This window comes from Salvelinus sp. IW2-2015, linkage group LG15 (genome assembly GCF_002910315.2).
Source record: "Salvelinus sp. IW2-2015 linkage group LG15, ASM291031v2, whole genome shotgun sequence".
Taxonomy (NCBI): domain Eukaryota; kingdom Metazoa; phylum Chordata; class Actinopteri; order Salmoniformes; family Salmonidae; genus Salvelinus; species Salvelinus sp. IW2-2015.
In genome coordinates, this window is record NC_036855.1 from 26565105 (window position 1) to 26582422 (window position 17318).

The following is a 17318-nucleotide window of genomic DNA, read 5'->3' on the forward strand; positions in this document are numbered from 1 at the left end:
CTATTATTCTGACATTTCCCACTCTTAAAATAAAGTGGTGATCCTAACTGACRTAAGGCAGGGCATTTTTACTAGGATTAAATGTCAGGAATTGTGAAAAAACTGAGTTTAAATGTATTTGGCTAAGGTGTATGTAAACTTCCGACTTCAACTAACCGTTGACTCCGCCCAGAAAGAGGATACGAATGATGACTATTAGATGTAGGGTATGTTGTCAAATGGCCCCATATTCCCTTCATTTGATCAGGGTCCATATGGGTTTTGGGTTATACACATCTCTTTGACCCTATGGTCTTCAGAATTCTTTGGACCTTTGATCTTCTCCCAGTCCCTGCCCTGTATCTATGACCCCTGTTGCCTAGGAGACCCCTCACTGTGCCAGGCAAAAGACCTGAGCTCTTTAGTGCCACCCTGTGGACCAAATAGGGATTTCATCCTAGGGACTGAACTAATCTGCATTGTCATCATACTGTATGAGTAGGGTCCTGTGTTTTGCACAGTCTTGGTCCAATTCTCATTTCCGAATGAGGATTAAAATGCAGGATAAAACATTGTTATGTCCCATGATTGCAGAAAACACAGGGCCCTAAATACAAGGCCTGTTTGTATTACTTCTGGAACAACCAACAGAGGGAGAGTACTCACACAAGCAAATGCTTCTGAGCTTTAATTTATATTCATACTGCTTTTCCAGAAATATAAATTATGTTACTAGGCATGCATTGTCCCAATCAGGAACACATTGTGGAATCTGAAAATAAATTATTTTAGCTAGAAAACATCACTTCAGTTATAGCAAGCAAACATTGCAATTACACACTGTACTGTTTATCACCTTTATTAAATTTGAGCTAAAGAAGTATACCAACAAATTCAATATCGATCACTCTTTATTAAGAACTACACAATCCTGATCCCTCAATGCTCAGAGTACCACAATCTTCTCATTCAGGGCGATCTGTGCTTGAGTCAGATTAGATAGATAGGTCACCATCAACAGGTCCTGTGAAAGAGAAACAGTATACATTCACACAAATGTCATGAGTGCAAGGGACAAATATTTACTATAGCTGTTCAACTGAATCAATTCCACAAGATGAGGGGCCGTATGTATCAWGCGTCTCAGGGTAGGAGTGCTGATCTAGGATCAGATTCCCGTCCATGTAATCGTGATGTAAAAAAAAAGAAGGCAAAACTGATCCTAAACCAGCACTTGATAAATACAGGCCCAAATCCAAGAGGCATAATTACTTACGTTGATGTTAGAGTTGAGCATGGTCTCAAAGTCCTCTGCRGTGATCTTAGGAACCTTGTTGACCAGATCCATCAGGTAACGTCCAACACTGTTATCTGCCGTCTGCTTACCAGACTGAGAAACATACAGAAAGAAAAGCTTAGGTTATGGCCACAGAGACACAAATTAAGTCGTAACTCAACTAAAATCAACTATTTTCCGATGAGCTGCATACGGTAAAAAGGTTYACATAACGGACGTCTCCGTAATGTAATATGGGATGCAGCCATAATATAGGCTCTGTGTGTGTAGGCTACTCACCAACACATCCTCAATGTAGGTCAGTACTGTGGCCAGCATATCCTGAACGCGGCCTGCAGCCCCGCCCACCTGGCAGAGGTCAGAGGTCAGCCCATTGGTGGTGTTAGGYGCATCTCTCGTCCTCTGGAGAAGGTCAACTAGAATATACAAATTACTTTATCAATTTATTAAGGATTTACCCACCCCAACAAGAAGACATGACTCAACAAATAAAACCATGTCCAAACCAGGAACAATTGGGACAGAGAATCYTTAGCTGGACAGAAAACAAGGAAAGAAGAATTAAGGTCCTTACCTCCTATCCTCTCTGTGTCGTAATACTTGTATTTCACACTCAGGGGAGTGAACATCACACCGACTGTCTTTCCCGGCACACCCATCTGGGCACTGTCATGGCAAACAAAGCAATGGGAAAAAATTACATGAATTTATTTAAACTATCATAAGGAATGCCAAAGTGCGTAAAGCAAAGTAATGAAACAGCACATGCAAACATAACAAAACAACTGAAAGATGAGATCAGGAAGTCACAGGGAGTTGAAGCAACTCTGCTTAGGATGGAGTCAACAACAGCTTTTCAGTGSACCAACTAAAGTACTGAGACAGAAGAAGAGAGACTGGTGTAAGTGAGGGAAGTCCCAGACCTGACGTAGGCACGGATGTTCATCTTGCCACTCTGCAGGGCGGTGTCCATGGTCAGGTGGATGGGGTTTGTGGCCTCTCGGCTGTAGTACTCATGGATCAACACAGAGTGCTCGGTAATCTCAAAGCCTGTGGCATACCTGACGAAGGAGAATGGTTTCACTTCAGAGCAGTGTCCTGACACAAGCACACAGATTTACTTTGAACAAAATGTACTTTTTTCCCTTTCTAGTTAATTGAATAAGTTGTCAATAATTGTCAGTACCGGTGTGGGACAAAAGCTTTTTTCTAATGGGACTAGGMAAGAATATAAGCCTACTCACCATCCAACAATGACCTCGCTGGGTGACACCCTCTTATGAAGATCATACATGTTCTTGGCGAACTCCATGTCCACAGCAACCTGTCACCATCACAAAGACACCAGTGTCACTTCTAGGACTACATGTGCAAGCTTTCTTAATTTCTACACTACAGCAATAGCTAGATAGTATATAGGTTGTATCAGTGACACTTCTCATCACCTCGTCTTCAGACTCATTGTGGGGGACGGAGAAACAGTTGGTGACCTCAACAGAGTGCTTGTCAATGGTACCTGAGGAAGACAAGGAATGCATTAAGTTACGATACCCATGTTGTGCCTATGATACGGGGACAAATTTAACTATTCTATGGAACCTGTTACTCGCTAGCTAGCAAAGTTTCAACAACATAAACATTACACAGTAATCTAGGCAAGCTAAAATATTTTAATACTTGGTCAAATCTTTATAATCAGAGGAGTTTTGGTATATTTTCGGATCAAGAGGATGTGAGAGCCTGGCAATGCATCAGCAAAGTGATGCAAGCTAAGTTAGCCGTAGCTAGCTTGTTTAAGACAGGCTGTTAGCCTCCCTGAGCGTCTGATCAATTTTCATTAGAGCTAAAGTAAGTTTCGGGTTAAATTACCAAGCAAGGTTCCYATCACACGACTCGCTCCCTCATTTCTCCGTTCGTAAGAATCGCCGATGGAGGCGAGAACGACAGGGTGAATTTTCACCACGGGGCCATACACCGACATCTTGAAAAAGGAACACTTTTACGCTTCCGGTCGCCTTATCGGCGTGTGACAAATACAGAAAAGGTGCGTCACCTGCTGCATTGGAAGTAGTATTGCACACAGAGGCGACCTAATAATACAACAAATAAAGCCTTATAATAAAAAAATAATAGCCTAAATGTAATTAACCATTGAATGCATCAGAAGACCAATTATTTCTGAAAAACAGTATTAAAAACTGTAATTGAAATGCTGTTAGGCTATTTGGCTGTTCAGAAACTGGTTGTTTCACATGGATATGAATTCATTTATTTTCAAAACGTCATCCTCCACAGACGGAATATCATTACGACCTTCTGCAAGCCTATTGAAGAATAGGTCAACTGGATCATAAAATGGTCTCTATAGCAACCTCGGGTTGTAAATGCCTCCTCACATCATCGGCATCTAAATGTCCAGACTTTACCATATGTGTAAAACAGTTGACAAAACAGCACAATGGTTTAKATATCTAATGCCTGTCGTGATCATGAATCTGGGTGATGGTTTATGAATGATGGTGATGACAGCATCCTCCTCGACTGTCGCTCCCATAATCTAACACCTGCGCAGCTGCRGGTAATTCATACAATTTTATCTGATGCGGATCGCTGCTGCTGGCTGCACTGTCTATACCCAATGGTCTGTACGGACGAACTGCCACCATTTTAAACTCTTTGAAGACAAACTTGGAAAATATAAGAATATGCTATTTGTGAGCACGCTYTTCATTGAGGATTACAGACATCTAAAAAGCAGAGTCGTTTGGTTGGGGTTGCCTTTGTTTTCTGTTGAGAGAGTAGAGGACTGAACTGATGCTGCGTCGAACACCCTCCTGATCAGCAGAGCCGATGGTAAACATAAAAATTTTTGTCGGATGATCGAACCTGAGCGGACGATCTCCGAGGCTCACTCTTGGACCATCCACTCATCTGTAAGGTCCTTTATAAATAAATAAAGGGACGGGATATTATTTTAAATAGGATAAGGCAATTACCAGATGAAAGCGGGACAAACCCCACTACAGGTAAGATAAATCACTGTTGTTTTCTTTATAATTGATAAATGTGTATTTTCTAATCGAATACATTAAGAAATGTTTAATGCGTCATTGTTGAATAGTCAACACCGTAGGCTATAGGCTATTCCATCACCCCACGCGTTTAGTTACCGAATATTCTATCCAGGTAGTGTTTTATATCACTGTAGGAAACCGGGCTCCATTTTATACGTAACACGGTGATTATGCACAGTATTAGAATGGAACCTGTCTTATTGCTGTTTTGTGTTCATATAGGCCTATATTACAGAATACGTTAAAAGTGACATTGTACGTTTTCTGAGAAATAATAGCCTCCTTCCTGTAATTCCTGTAATTTATTGTGCTCCCATAACAGACAGGCACAGACACAGGCTATGCATGACCAATCGAATGACCTTATTCTTAAGGCTATATGTATAGCATCGGCAATATGTGACTCTTTCTCGGACCAAATTCACTTTCCCCATCCCCCACAGTCAGACAGGAGAAATAACCAATCTGTCCTTGTCAGTGGAATTATTCAGCTCTGACTCTCAAATGGCACCCTAGTCCCTTCATTACTTTTGTCCAGAGCCCAATGGACCCCCTAATCAAAAGTAGTGCACTACATAGGAAATATGGTGCCATTTGGGACGTAGATCGGGGCTTCACTCATTCCTCTCTGTAACATCTGACCTATTCCATTAATATAGATTAGACTGTACTGAAGGTAATAGGAGAGTTTGTGCAGAGAAAGTTGAGTCAAGGACAGATAGAGACATGGGTATTGAGTCAAGGACAGATAGAGACATGGGTATTGAGTCAAGGACAGATGGAGACATGGGTATTGAGTCAAGGACAGATAGAGGACAGATAAGGACATGGGTATTGAGTCAAGGACAGATGGAGACATGGGTATTGAGTCAAGGACAGATGGAGACATGGGTATTGAGTCAAGGACAGATGGAGACATGGGTATTGAGTCAAGGACAGATAGAGACATGGGTATTGAGTCAAGGACAGATGAGACATGGGTATTTGAGTCAAGGACAGATAGGAGACATGGGTATTGAGTCAAGGAGACAGATCGAGACATGGGTATTGAGTCAGGACAGATAGAGACATGGGTATTTGAGTCAAGGACAGATGGAGACAATGGGTATTGAGTCACGACAGATAGAAGACCATGGGGTATTGAGTCAAGGACAGATAGAGACATGGGTATTGAGTCAAGGACAGATAGAGACATGGGTATTGAGTCAAGGACAGATAGAGACATGGGTATTGAGTCAGGACCATTTCTTGAGGGACAGAAGACTACTTCCCAAATGCCACCCTAATTCCTATAGTGCACTTATTTTGTCCATAGGGCTCTGTTCAAAAGTAGCATACTATAAAAGGAATAGGTTGCCGTTTGGGATGAAAACATAGTGTTATTCAGTGTAGTGAAGGGCATAAGTTCTGCTCAACACTGGCCCTTCAACACTCTCTGTAGAACATATATGCAGCATGCAGAGCCCTCAAAATACCCCACATTTCTATGACCTCACAATAATAATTCGGATCAATTTCCCCCTTCTTGTTTTGTATCCTAGGACCTTAACGTAAAGAACCGGATTAAACAGTCAATAACCAGTGGACAGAGTCTGCCATAGGGGAGATTATCAAAAACTCAGTAAACACACATACACCATCATTCCCGATGGCGCTTGAAGACTCTGCCTTCACCTCGCGGCCAGAGTCCCTCTCTCTGCCCGTGGTGGAGAAAGCGAAGGGACCAGTGGAAGAGGCTACCGAGGTGACGGCCTCCACCGGAGTGTTTGATGTGTCTGAGGATCTGGGCCATGTGGTTACCACGGATACCGCCCAGCCTGGCGTTAACAGATCGTGGAAGTCCAAGTTGGCAGAGAGGCAGGCCAATGCAGCATCCGAGGAGTACGTTAAGAAGCTGCCTCGGGTGGTGGAGAAGGAGAGGGGTAGATTTGGCTGGGGTGAGTAGTGTAGTGCTGTTGCCTTTATCGGTGTCCAAAATTGGCACCCTATCTGCTCTGGTCAAAAGTAGGGCACTATGTAGTGAGTAAGGGGCCATTTGGAACGCACACTTTCTCTCCCAGGACTGTTCTTCTTTTCTGCCCTGAGACATTGTTGGCGCCACGAGAGTGAATCTATCTAGAACGAGAGGTTACTAAGCGACCGTCTGACAGTGTTCTGTGACCAATGTAAGGTTTTGTGTTTGGCTTTAAATGATTTACACTGACAGACAGGCTAAATCCCAAATTACACCCTATTTCCTATATATTAGGGTGCCATTTGGGATGCACTCTGTGTTCTCTCTGGCTCTCTACAGTCTGCAGATAGGTGGTTATTGAATGCATCTTCTCTCTCCCTCCTCCTCCTCTACCTCTACCTCCTCCACCTCTACCCCCCTCTTGCTGCTTTACCCCCTCCCTCCTCTAACCCCTCCCCTCCTCCACTTCTACCCCCCTCCTCCTCTACCCTCCTCCCCTCCTGTGTAAAATGCCTGTTCCTCTGGTTTCTCCCCCCCAACCCATCTTCCTATTGCTCGTTCCCTTAGTCCCATAGTTCTACTGCCGATATGTCACTGTAGTCTTTCCCTGTCTCACTCCTCTTTCTCTCTCTCTCTTTCTCTCTCTCTCCCCCTCCCTCCCTTCCTGGCCTTGTTTCCTGCCTGCAGCCAAGAGACGTAAGACTCAGCGCTATGTGGAGAAGAATGGTCGCTGTAACGTTTCACACGGCAACATGAGGGAGACGTACCGTTATCTGACAGATATCTTCACCACGCTGGTGGACCTCAACTGGCGCTGCTCACTTTTTGTCTTCGTCATGGCCTACGCCATCACCTGGCTCTTCTTCGGGGCCATTTGGTACCTGATAGCCTACCTCCGGTGAGAGGGACAGACAGACAGACAGCAGGCCAGAGGACACTTTGGATAGTCCCAAATGACACCCTATTCTCCTATAGTGCACTATATAGGGAATGGGATGCCATTTCAGAGTCACTCTACATGATGCAATTTCTTCTCTGTAGAGCAAGTATATTAGTAAATGGATAGTTTTTCACAACCTATATTTTTGTTTGCTCCTCTCTCTCTCTTCCTCTCTTCCTCTCTCTTTTCCACTCCTCTCTTCCTCTCCTCTCTCTCTCTCTTCCACTCCTCTCTTCCTCTCCTCTCTCTCTCTCTCTTCCACTCCTCTCTTCCTCTCCTCTCTCTCTCACTCTCTCTCTCTCTCTCTCTCTCCCTCACTTTCTCTCTTTCCACTGCTCCCTTCTCCACCTCCCCCTATTTGTATTTATTTCACCTTTATTTTAGCAGAGTCCCATTGAGACCAAGGTTTCTTTTACAAGGGAACCCTGCATGTACACAATTTACAAAAACAACATAATAAAAAATGTGGTTTCTCCCCTCCCAGAGGGGATCTAGATCATCTGGAGGATGAGACATGGACACCGTGCGTCAACAACGTGAACGGCTTCATCTCTGCCTTCCTCTTCTCCATCGAGACAGAGACCACCATTGGTTACGGCCACCGTGTCATCACTGACCAGTGTCCAGTGGGCACCATGCTGCTCCTGCTCCAGGCCATACTGGGATCTATGGTCAACGCCTTCATGGTGAGACTCATTGATTGCACCCCTAATGGTTCCCTACGTAGTGAACTAATTTTGACCAGGGCCCATAGTGTTCTGGTCAAAGGCTCTGGTTAAAAGTAGTGCACTATATCAGGAATAGGGTGCCGTTTGAGATGCAGGCCCATACAGTCCCTACTGTATTTTTTACTGTACCCTAAGGACATATTCTGACACTAATACAATCACATCTGTTTCTCTCCGTTGTACAAATAGTTTGATGAACTTGTAATCATATCAAAAAGCTGCCCCTTTAAAAAGGACCTTTTCTCCGTCTATGCCTTTTGGAGCTGTTGGGATGAAGCGGAAGTGACATTTCCATTGGACTTTTGTTTGGACAATGAAGTGATCTTCTTCTCCTCAGGTGGGCTGTATGTTTGTGAAGATCTCTCAGCCCAATAAGCGMGCGGAGACCCTGGTGTTRTCTAAGAATGCAGTGATCTCTCTGAGAGACGACAGACTGTGTCTGATGTTCCGGGTGGGAGACCTGCGCAGCTCACACATTGTAGGAGCCAACATGAGGGCCAAACTCATCAAGTCTAAACAGACTCAGGAAGGTGAGGCTAGTATACAATCAACCGCCATACAAGGGTCTGCATCCCAAATGCCTATTACCTATATAGTGCACTACTTTTGACCAGAGCTCTATGGCCCCAGTTAGAATTAGTGCACTACATGGGGAATGGAGTGCCATTTGAGATACAAACAAGAACACTCCACATGTTATTTTCTAGTATGGAAGTGATATACTGTGTACAACATATTATGGCTCTTTCCATTACATAGACTGACCACGTGAATCCAGGTGAAAGCTACAATGCATTTGGAAAGTATTCAGACCCCTTTACTTTTTCAACATTTTGTTACGTTACAGCCTTATTTAAAAATGGATTAAATAGTTTTTTTCCGCCCTCAATCTACACACAATACCCCATAATGACAAAGCAAAAACTAGATTGTAGAACATTTTGCAATGTATAAAAAATAAATAATGGAAATATCACATTTACATAAGTTTTCTGACCCTTTTACTCAGTACTTTGTTGAATCACCTTTGGCATCGATTAAAGCCTCGAGTCTTGGGTATGACGCTACAAGCTTGGCACACCTGTATTTGGGGAGTTTCTTCCATTCTTCTTTGCAGATCCTCTCAAGCTCTGTCAGGTTGGATGGGGAGCGTCGCTGCACAGCTATTTTAAGGTCTCCAGAGATGTTCGATCGGGTTCAACTCAGAGCTCTGGCTGGACCACTCAAGGACATTCAGAGACTTGTCCCGAAGCCACTCCTGCGTTGTCTTGGCTGTGTGCTTAGGGTTGTTGTCCTGTTGGAAAGTGAACCTTCGCCACAGTCTGATGTCCTGAGCGCTCTGGAGCAGGTTTTCATCAAGGATCTCTCTGTACTTTGCTCCGTTCATCTTTGCCTCGATCCTGACTAGTCTCCCAGTCCCTGCCGCTGAAAAACATTTTTATTTTATTCATCTAACCTTTATTTAACTGCTGCCACCACGCTTCACCGTAGGGATAGTGAAAGGTTTCCTCCAGACGTGACGCTTAGCATTCAGGCCAAAGAGTTTAATCTTGGTTTCACCAAACCAGAGAATCTTGGTCTGAGAGTCCTTTAGGTGCCTTTTGGTAAACTCCAAGGGGGCTGTCATGTGCCTTTTACTGATTGCTTCCGTCTGGCCGCTCTACCATAATGGCCTGATTGGTGGAGTCCTGCAGAGATGGTTGTCCTTCTGGAAGGTTCTCCCATCTCAACAGAGGAACTCTGGACCTCTGTCAGAGTGACCATCGAGTTCTTGGTCACCTCCCTGACCAAGGCCCTTCTCCTTTGATTGCTCAGTTTGGTCGTGGTTCCAAACTTCTTCAATTTAAGAATGATGGAGGCCACAGTCCTTCGACCTCATGGCTTGGTTTTTTCTCTGACATGCATTGTCAACTGTGGGACCTTATATACTGTAGACAGGTGTGTGCATTTCCAAAAAAGTTCCAATCAATTACATTTACCATAACAAAGGGTATGAATATATCCAGTTTGTAAAAATAAAAATAAAGTTATTTTCTGTAAAAAAGTTGTTTTTATTTTTAATAAATTAGCAAACATTTATAAAAACCTGTTTTCACCTTGTCATTATAGGGTATTGTGTGTAGATTGATGAAGGAAAATAAATAATTTTATCAATTTTAGAATAAGGCTGTAACGTAGCAAAATGTGGAAAAAGGAAGGGGTACGAATGCACTGTATGATCGCTTATTGATGTTACTTGTTAAATCCACTTCAATCAGAGGAGGGGAGGAGACAGGTTAAAGAAGGATTTCTAGGCCTTGAGACAATTGAGACATGGATTGCGTATGTGTGCCATTCAGAGGGTGAATGGGCAAGACAAAAGATTTAAGTGCCTTTGAACAAAGTATGGTAGTAGGTGCCAGGCGCACCAGTTTGTGTCAAGAATGGCAACACTCCTGGGTTTTTCACGCTCCAGTTTCCTGTGTGCATCAAGAATGGTCCACCACCCAAAGGACATCCAGCCAACTTGACACAACTGTGGGAAGCATTGTGTATTGATAACCGATCTGGCCGTAATAGCCACAGGTACTCTTAAATCTCTACCCGGTACACCCAGAAGAGGACTGGCCACCCCCTCGGAGCCTGGTTCTTGTTTTTTCCTAGCCACTGTGCTGCTTCATCTGCATCGCTTGCTCTCTGGGTTTTAGGCTGGCTTTCTGTAAAGCACTTTGTGACATCAGCTGATGTAAAAAGGGCTTTATAGATTTGATGATTGATTCAGTATTTTTTTGTTGTCCAGGGCTGCATTCCGTTCCAAATAATCATCTTCTCTTCCTCCCTTCACTTGGAGTGAACACTCGGTGACGTATGTATGACGTTTCCCCAAGGGAGCCTTTCCCGAGCGAGGGGGAGTGGAGGAGGGAAGAGGTCGCATGTAAAGTGGGTTGGGACGTCCCTCAGGACTAGGCTTAATCTGTATCCAGGAAACCGTCCCTCAAAGTTTTATAACTCACTTCTCTCTCTTGTCCCCCTTTCTCCCCTTCTCCATCTCTCTCCCCCTCTCCAGGTGAATTTATCCCTCTGGATCAGACAGACATCAGTGTGGGTTTTGAGACTGGGGACGACCGCCTGTTTCTGGTGTCTCCACTGGTCATCTCCCACGAGATCGACTGCCGCTCGCCCTTCTGGGACATGTCTCAGGGCCAGCTGGAGAAGGATGACTTTGAGATGGTTGTTATCCTGGAGGGAATGGTGGAGGCCACTGGTTAGTCCATGGTTGAGTCCCAAATGGCAACTTATTCTAAAACAAGTTTTTCAAACGGCACACTATGAAAGACAGGCAACCGACTCTACTATTTACTGTTCATTTTCAGTGAATCAACGACGCATTCCGCTTACAGTTACTTCAGGTTCCCATAAGGCTCTGGTAAAAAGTTGTGTGACCAGAATAGGGTGCCAATTATAGGATCTCTATGGGTGCACCATGACATGGAAGTGGAAGTGGCTTTCCTGCCCACTGAGAAAAGATTTGCTTAGTCATCATAGCAGCTGAAGGGGCGCTGCCAGGGGAGGTTAATGTGTTCTTATAAAGTGTGTGTGTGTGCGTATGTGTTGGTACCCCCAGGTATGACGTGCCAGGCGCGGAGCTCTTACCTGGCAGACGAGGTCCAGTGGGGTCACAGGTTTAGTCCGATGATGTCACTGGCCGAAGGCTTCTTTGACATTGACTATGGCGCCTTCCATCAAACCTTTGAGGTAAGAACACACACAAACACTCCAGAAAGGCTAAAAGCAGCAGGGATGCTGTTAGATATAACCTGCTGCGTGGCAATTCAACATGTGGAAAGGAATGGACAATGACGGTCCGCTGCTTTTAATCATGTACCATGTGATCACTGCCACTAGTACAGAACAACACAACAACTAAAGAAAATGAAAATCTGAATGTACACTTTTGGAATTACAGTAACACTGCAATGCAATCTAAGTATATGCACAGAGCACAATGGATGATAAGGACACAATGACAGCTCATGGAATTACTCAAAAGATAGCAATAACAAATGAAATGGCAACAATGTTTACTACATAAATAAATAATAAAATAACAGCCCCCCCTATTTGTCAGTCTGGCATGTCTCCTCACTTACTCTTGTCATGTCACTAAAATTATTTTACCCTGATTCTGAAAGTTATTTTCCAAGTTGTCTGATACAGTAACCGCCACTCATACCCCTCTCTTCTGTAGGTGGACACTCCCTCTTGCTCAGCGCACGAACTCTCATTGGCTGCGGCCCGATTGGAGGCTCATCTCTATTGGTCGATCTCCAGTAAATTGGACGAAGAGAAATGGGAGGGATCTTCTCTGACCAATCAATCAGGGAAGCAGCTAGACAATGGGAAAGGAGGGGTTGTTGGCCCTGTTTCATTTATTGTTGGTGAGATCACTGGAATAGAAGAACAATCCGGTCCAGGGGAGTTGAATGGAAGTGTCACCACTGACCAGTCAGAATCAGAGGCCTAAAGTAGATTGGGGCACCCTATCCCCTATGCAGTGCACTTATTTTGAGCAGAGCCCTGGTCCACAGTACTATAAATGTCATGACAGGATGAACCACAACTGCAGTACTGTAAATTACTTTTAGCTAATGTATAACATACAGCCATAGAACATTTTTTCCCCAAGGGAGAGTTGGGTGGTTTAAATGGTCCATTTTGCTCCTTTGTTGCTGTGTTGGATAACATTGACTTGAACATGACAAATTATATCAATTCAATTTTGTCTTTAATTTCTCTGGTGATATTTGATTGTTACCATGAATGTCTGTGCTTTACTATAATTATATTCTATTGTTATAGCTCCAATATCCTCTGCCAACAACATACATTATATTAATTAATTCACTTTTTTTATTTATTTTAATTTTAAGAATTAAGTATTGACAATTCTTTGTCAGGAAAGAGGATGTTGTTCAGCCAGGTGATATAATGGAATGTTCAGAGACATAGAAAGAGAACGGTGTTTTGGAACGTTCTGGAACGTTCAGAGAGATAGAAAGAGAAGCATGTCATGTGTTGGCTGAATTGGGGAGTCGATGTATAAAAGGAATGATGTATTATGGATAGCGTCATAGAAGAGAACATGTATGGTTTTTCACTTTAGCATGTATAGAGCATATCAAGGAATCAATTGAAATAGTATCTCTAAATCTCTTTATCTCTAAACAAAAAAAACAAGGATTGTTTTTAAAAGATTATATAGAAGTGTACATTATGATCACATTAAAACAACCACCATTTTGTGATTAATTTAGATGTAGAATCATTACTGTGTTAACAATTTTAAAGGGTTACATCATATGTACTGTAGCTTGTCACTGAAGATGTCCCAACTGGAGACTAGTGGAAGTGTTCATCCAACAAAACCAAGTATTTTCTCTCTTGGGAATGTTTCTGTGTGCTTTCACGTAGAAAGTAAGTAGCACAATGAAATATTTTCTTTCTATAGCCTCTTAGGATTTAAGCACAACTGTGTTCCGCTCTGCTCACCCCAACCTCCTGCTTCTGCTGCTGTGTACATATGAGCCTTTTTACTTGATGTTTTTAATATTTAAAAAATCTGAATTATTATCTATCAAAATTAATAAACTATATTCCACACCCACTTTCTTCCTCTTTGCTCTCACTTTTATCAGTGTGGTAATCTGCAATTTGCACTATTTATCCTTGGGAGTATTCACTGTTTCACTGAAAATCTGTCCATTTGTGTAAATGTTATTTTTTTGGGGTTGAGACATTCTGTGCACTGGCAGTACTTGACGGATCAGAAGTTTGCCAGGTCACTCATTCGGCACAGCATCTGTGAGAAGAGACTATTTTGTTCACATTGTGGCACTAAAGTGCTCAGGCCTGTTGCATCGCACGGTCATGGGTCCCCTCCCTCTGTCTCCTAGGTAACAGGGGTCTAATGCTGCATTCAATTGCAAGTCGGAACTAGGAAACTCGGAAATGTCCGACTTGGTTGAACGGCCTGGTCACGTAGGTACAAGGAGTTAACAGGTCTGACTAATACGTGAACACGGCAACAAGAGGGCAGGTACCCAGAAAGGAATAAAGGTTCAATGAATGCTGAGGACCAGATTATCAAAGACCGATGTGCTGAATTCCTCCAAACCCTTAGTCATTCCTGTAGATCTGAAAATAATGAATACGTTTAACCTAACCTCGTCTGATTAGCTGGCTTGAGTTTTTTCCTATATTGTTTTTCAGATCGGAGTACACGAGTACCAGTCTGGAAGGTTCTGTGACTCTACTTAAACTTGGTTCTCGTCACTCCCACAAGATGACGTAGTCGCGGTTTCCATGGCATCGAAAAAAGCTGAGCGACCATCTCCCTGGAAACAGTTGCCCGACACATTCCCACAGATAGGTTTAGTTATAAAAAATATTTGACGTTCCCCTTTGGGACAGGAATATATCCTGTCGCTGTGAATTTATTTTGTTTAGATAATCTTGATTCGCCTATTTTAGGTACACAGAGATTAGCCATTAGGTTTAACGCGAGATTGACGTATCCAGCAATATTGTTTGTTGTAACTTGCTAACGTTAGCTGACTTTGTGAAGCCTTTGCTCGAGCAAGTGAATATTCTTTCACAATGTCAATGGAGGGGTTGTCATCAGTCCAGAATCTACAAGCGCTCTCTGCCCTCTTATCCACGCGGGACGAGGATGATGAATATAATTGTAGTGTAAGGCATTGCTAACGTTAATCATTGAGATGAGCTGCACTTCTCCAACGTTAGTTTTGCGTAAACAAACTAGCTAATAAAATTGGTTTTGGCAAACAAACTGTAATAACTTGTCCAGTTAGCATGCTAGCAAAAACCGATGATCATGCAGCTAGTTAACGTTAGATATGTGACAATAGCTACTTTGCGCTTGCTTTCTATGTCAGTCTTTGAAAGTGATTTATTCTTTGAAATATTTTCTGAACAGAATATGACATCATCCACCGTAATGGGACCTGGAGATATTGGTCTCCCTTCACCTGCTTCCAACAAATCAGGTATGTTTTTATCAGATGGCCTGTACCAAAAAAGTTATGGAATAGGGTGCCATTTTGGGATGTAAACAGTAACAAGCTGTGTATGTTGGGGCTCTCGAGTGGTGCAGTGGTCTAAGGCAATGCATCTCAGTGCTAGAGACCCTGGTTCGATTCCAGGCTGTATCACAACTGGCCGTGATTGGGAGTCCCATAGGGCGGCGCACAATTGGCCCAGTGTCATTCGGGTTAGGGTTTGGCCGGGGTAGTAAGAATTTGTTATTAACTGACTTGRCTACTTTAAATAAAGGTTAAATATATATTTTTAAAATGAAGTTACAACTATAGAGATCCTATGAAATGACTAATTCTATGGTTACAACAGCCTACACCAAGAAGGACAGTAAAGCCATCTGGAGTGAGGAGGAGGTGACAGAGGGGTCACAGTTTGATGACCTCACAGACACCCGGCCAAAGCCTGAGTAAGTCAAGTTTGCAGTCTATRACCATGAAAAAGAAAACAACATTCCAGACAATGCAATTGGTACTCCCATCCCTCACATCTGATTTCTTCGTCATTGTTGTTGGCTGGGGAACGTGTGTGTGTGTTCAGGTATGACATATTGCTGAAGCAGAATGTTGGGACAGAGGACGTGTTTCTTGGGATGAGCAGAAAGGATCCCTCTTCCATGTGCTGTGACAGCATGCTGGTAACCATAGAGATCCTATAATTCATTCTATACGTAATTCTATAGGATTCTATACATAATTCTATAGGATCCTGTATGTAATTCTATGCTATTGGTAACCATGTAGCTACAGTGTTGTGCTCTGTAATGCAATGTTACATCTTCTTGCGTCTATTACTTGGCTTGAATAGATGAATAGAATGTGCTCCATCTGGGTTGAGGGCAAGTTTTTTGGAGTCTATTACACCCATCTGAAATTTATCGTACAGAACAATAATATAATAATAATATAAACTTTATCTCCTCAGGTGAAAATCAAACTGCCAGACACCAAAGCAACAGATGTAGTCTTGGATGTGAGGGAGAAATTCCTTGATCTGCGAACGCCAAACTTGTAAGATTCTTTAGAAAATTCTTTAGAATGTTGCCTGCCCGCCATCCTTCTGTAAAGAGTTTCAGACTTTCTATCCACAGTCAGAAAACTATTTGCTACTATTTACTGACCTCCTCTCTTGCTCCTTCTTTCTTCATAAAGAATGCTTTATCTCTATATTTATCTCTATCTAAAGCACGTGTCGTCATCTCTCTCTCTCTCTCTCTCTCTCTCACACTCACTATGTATTTCTGTCTCTCGCTCTTTCTTTCTCTCATATCTATTTTACTCATTAAAGCTAGAATCCTTAATTGAAACCATAACAAAGCGGACACCCCCCCCTCTGTTTTGATAAAAAAAGAATGGGCCTGGAAAAAATGTAAGAACTCTCAAATTAACAAGACAGGGCTATGGATGCAAGGATTTATCGTTTTAACCATGTTTTGAGGCTATATAGCGTTTGTTTACATGTTAGGTTCTGATGGGGTATGACAGTTTAACTAAGATCAAATCAAATTTTATTTGTCACATGTGCCGAATACAACAGGTGTAGTAGACCTTACAGTGAAATGCTTACTTACAAGCCCTTAACCAACAATGCCGTTTTAAGAAAAATAATTGTTAAGTAAATAGATAAGTAAAAAATAACAAATAATCAGAGTGCAGCAGTAAAATAACAGTAAAATAAGGCATTTATAAGTTATAGTCTTCAAGAATCAATGGGTTTATATAATTAATTCAAAAGTCCAAAAATGGATGTAGCAATTAAGGAGTCTAGCTTTAAATCCTTTCTTCTCTCTCCACACAGTAAACTGGGCCTACATCTTCCTCACCCAGTCCACAGTCAGGATGGAAAAGCCCAGTTCTACAGTGAAAGACAGGAGCTGGAGGTCACTCTACCAATGAACCGCCTCATGGACCAAATCAACCTGCAACGATGAGAGAAAGTTAGGAGAAAGGAAAAATAATTGAGGAGCAAACTGAACTCGAGAGGAAATTAAGCAAATCTTGGAGGACACGTGCATGTGGTTATGGGTTCCTGAAGTCCTGAAGTCTCTATCTATCTAGGGGTTCCTTCAGTTCCTACATACCTGACCTGTGCACAGGTGAGAGCAGAGCCTCTGTCTTCAGTCATGAAGCAGAAGAGATGGCTATTTCATTATAAAGTCTGACCATTTAATCTGTTCATTGAATATATATTTTTCTGTTCCATGAAAAATATTGGCAGCGTTTCAATAAATACATTTGTCTGGTTTATTTTC

General features: G+C 42.6%; 3 protein-coding genes across 3 annotated transcripts; 2 read left to right on the forward strand and 1 right to left on the reverse strand.

The window, feature by feature from the left end:
* Window positions 1-822: 822 nt before the first annotated feature.
* On the reverse strand, window positions 823-3305 carry LOC111975094 (eukaryotic translation initiation factor 3 subunit F). Its single transcript, XM_024003266.2, has 8 exons — window positions 3146-3305; window positions 2722-2792; window positions 2521-2600; window positions 2200-2337; window positions 1851-1942; window positions 1556-1692; window positions 1256-1369; window positions 823-1003 (listed from the first exon to the last, which is right to left on the reverse strand). Exons 1-8 carry the CDS (start codon window positions 3255-3257, stop codon window positions 926-928), a joined length of 822 nt encoding a protein of 273 aa, XP_023859034.1. The 5' UTR covers window positions 3258-3305; the 3' UTR covers window positions 823-925.
* Window positions 3306-3582: 277 nt separating this feature from the next.
* On the forward strand, window positions 3583-13607 carry LOC111975093 (G protein-activated inward rectifier potassium channel 3). The gene is made up of 8 exons (XM_024003264.2): window positions 3583-4302; window positions 5892-6287; window positions 6992-7202; window positions 7729-7930; window positions 8310-8502; window positions 11019-11216; window positions 11577-11707; window positions 12201-13607. The coding sequence occupies exons 2-8, from the start codon at window positions 5999-6001 to the stop codon at window positions 12474-12476; spliced, it is 1500 nt and encodes a 499-aa protein (XP_023859032.1). The 5' UTR covers window positions 3583-4302; window positions 5892-5998; the 3' UTR covers window positions 12477-13607.
* A 734-nt stretch (window positions 13608-14341) lies between these two features.
* On the forward strand, window positions 14342-17302 carry dnaaf6 (dynein axonemal assembly factor 6). The gene is made up of 6 exons (XM_024003270.1): window positions 14342-14701; window positions 14949-15018; window positions 15380-15476; window positions 15608-15704; window positions 15992-16077; window positions 16865-17302. Exons 1-6 carry the CDS (start codon window positions 14609-14611, stop codon window positions 16995-16997), a joined length of 576 nt encoding a protein of 191 aa, XP_023859038.1. The 5' UTR covers window positions 14342-14608; the 3' UTR covers window positions 16998-17302.
* Window positions 17303-17318: the final 16 nt, after the last annotated feature.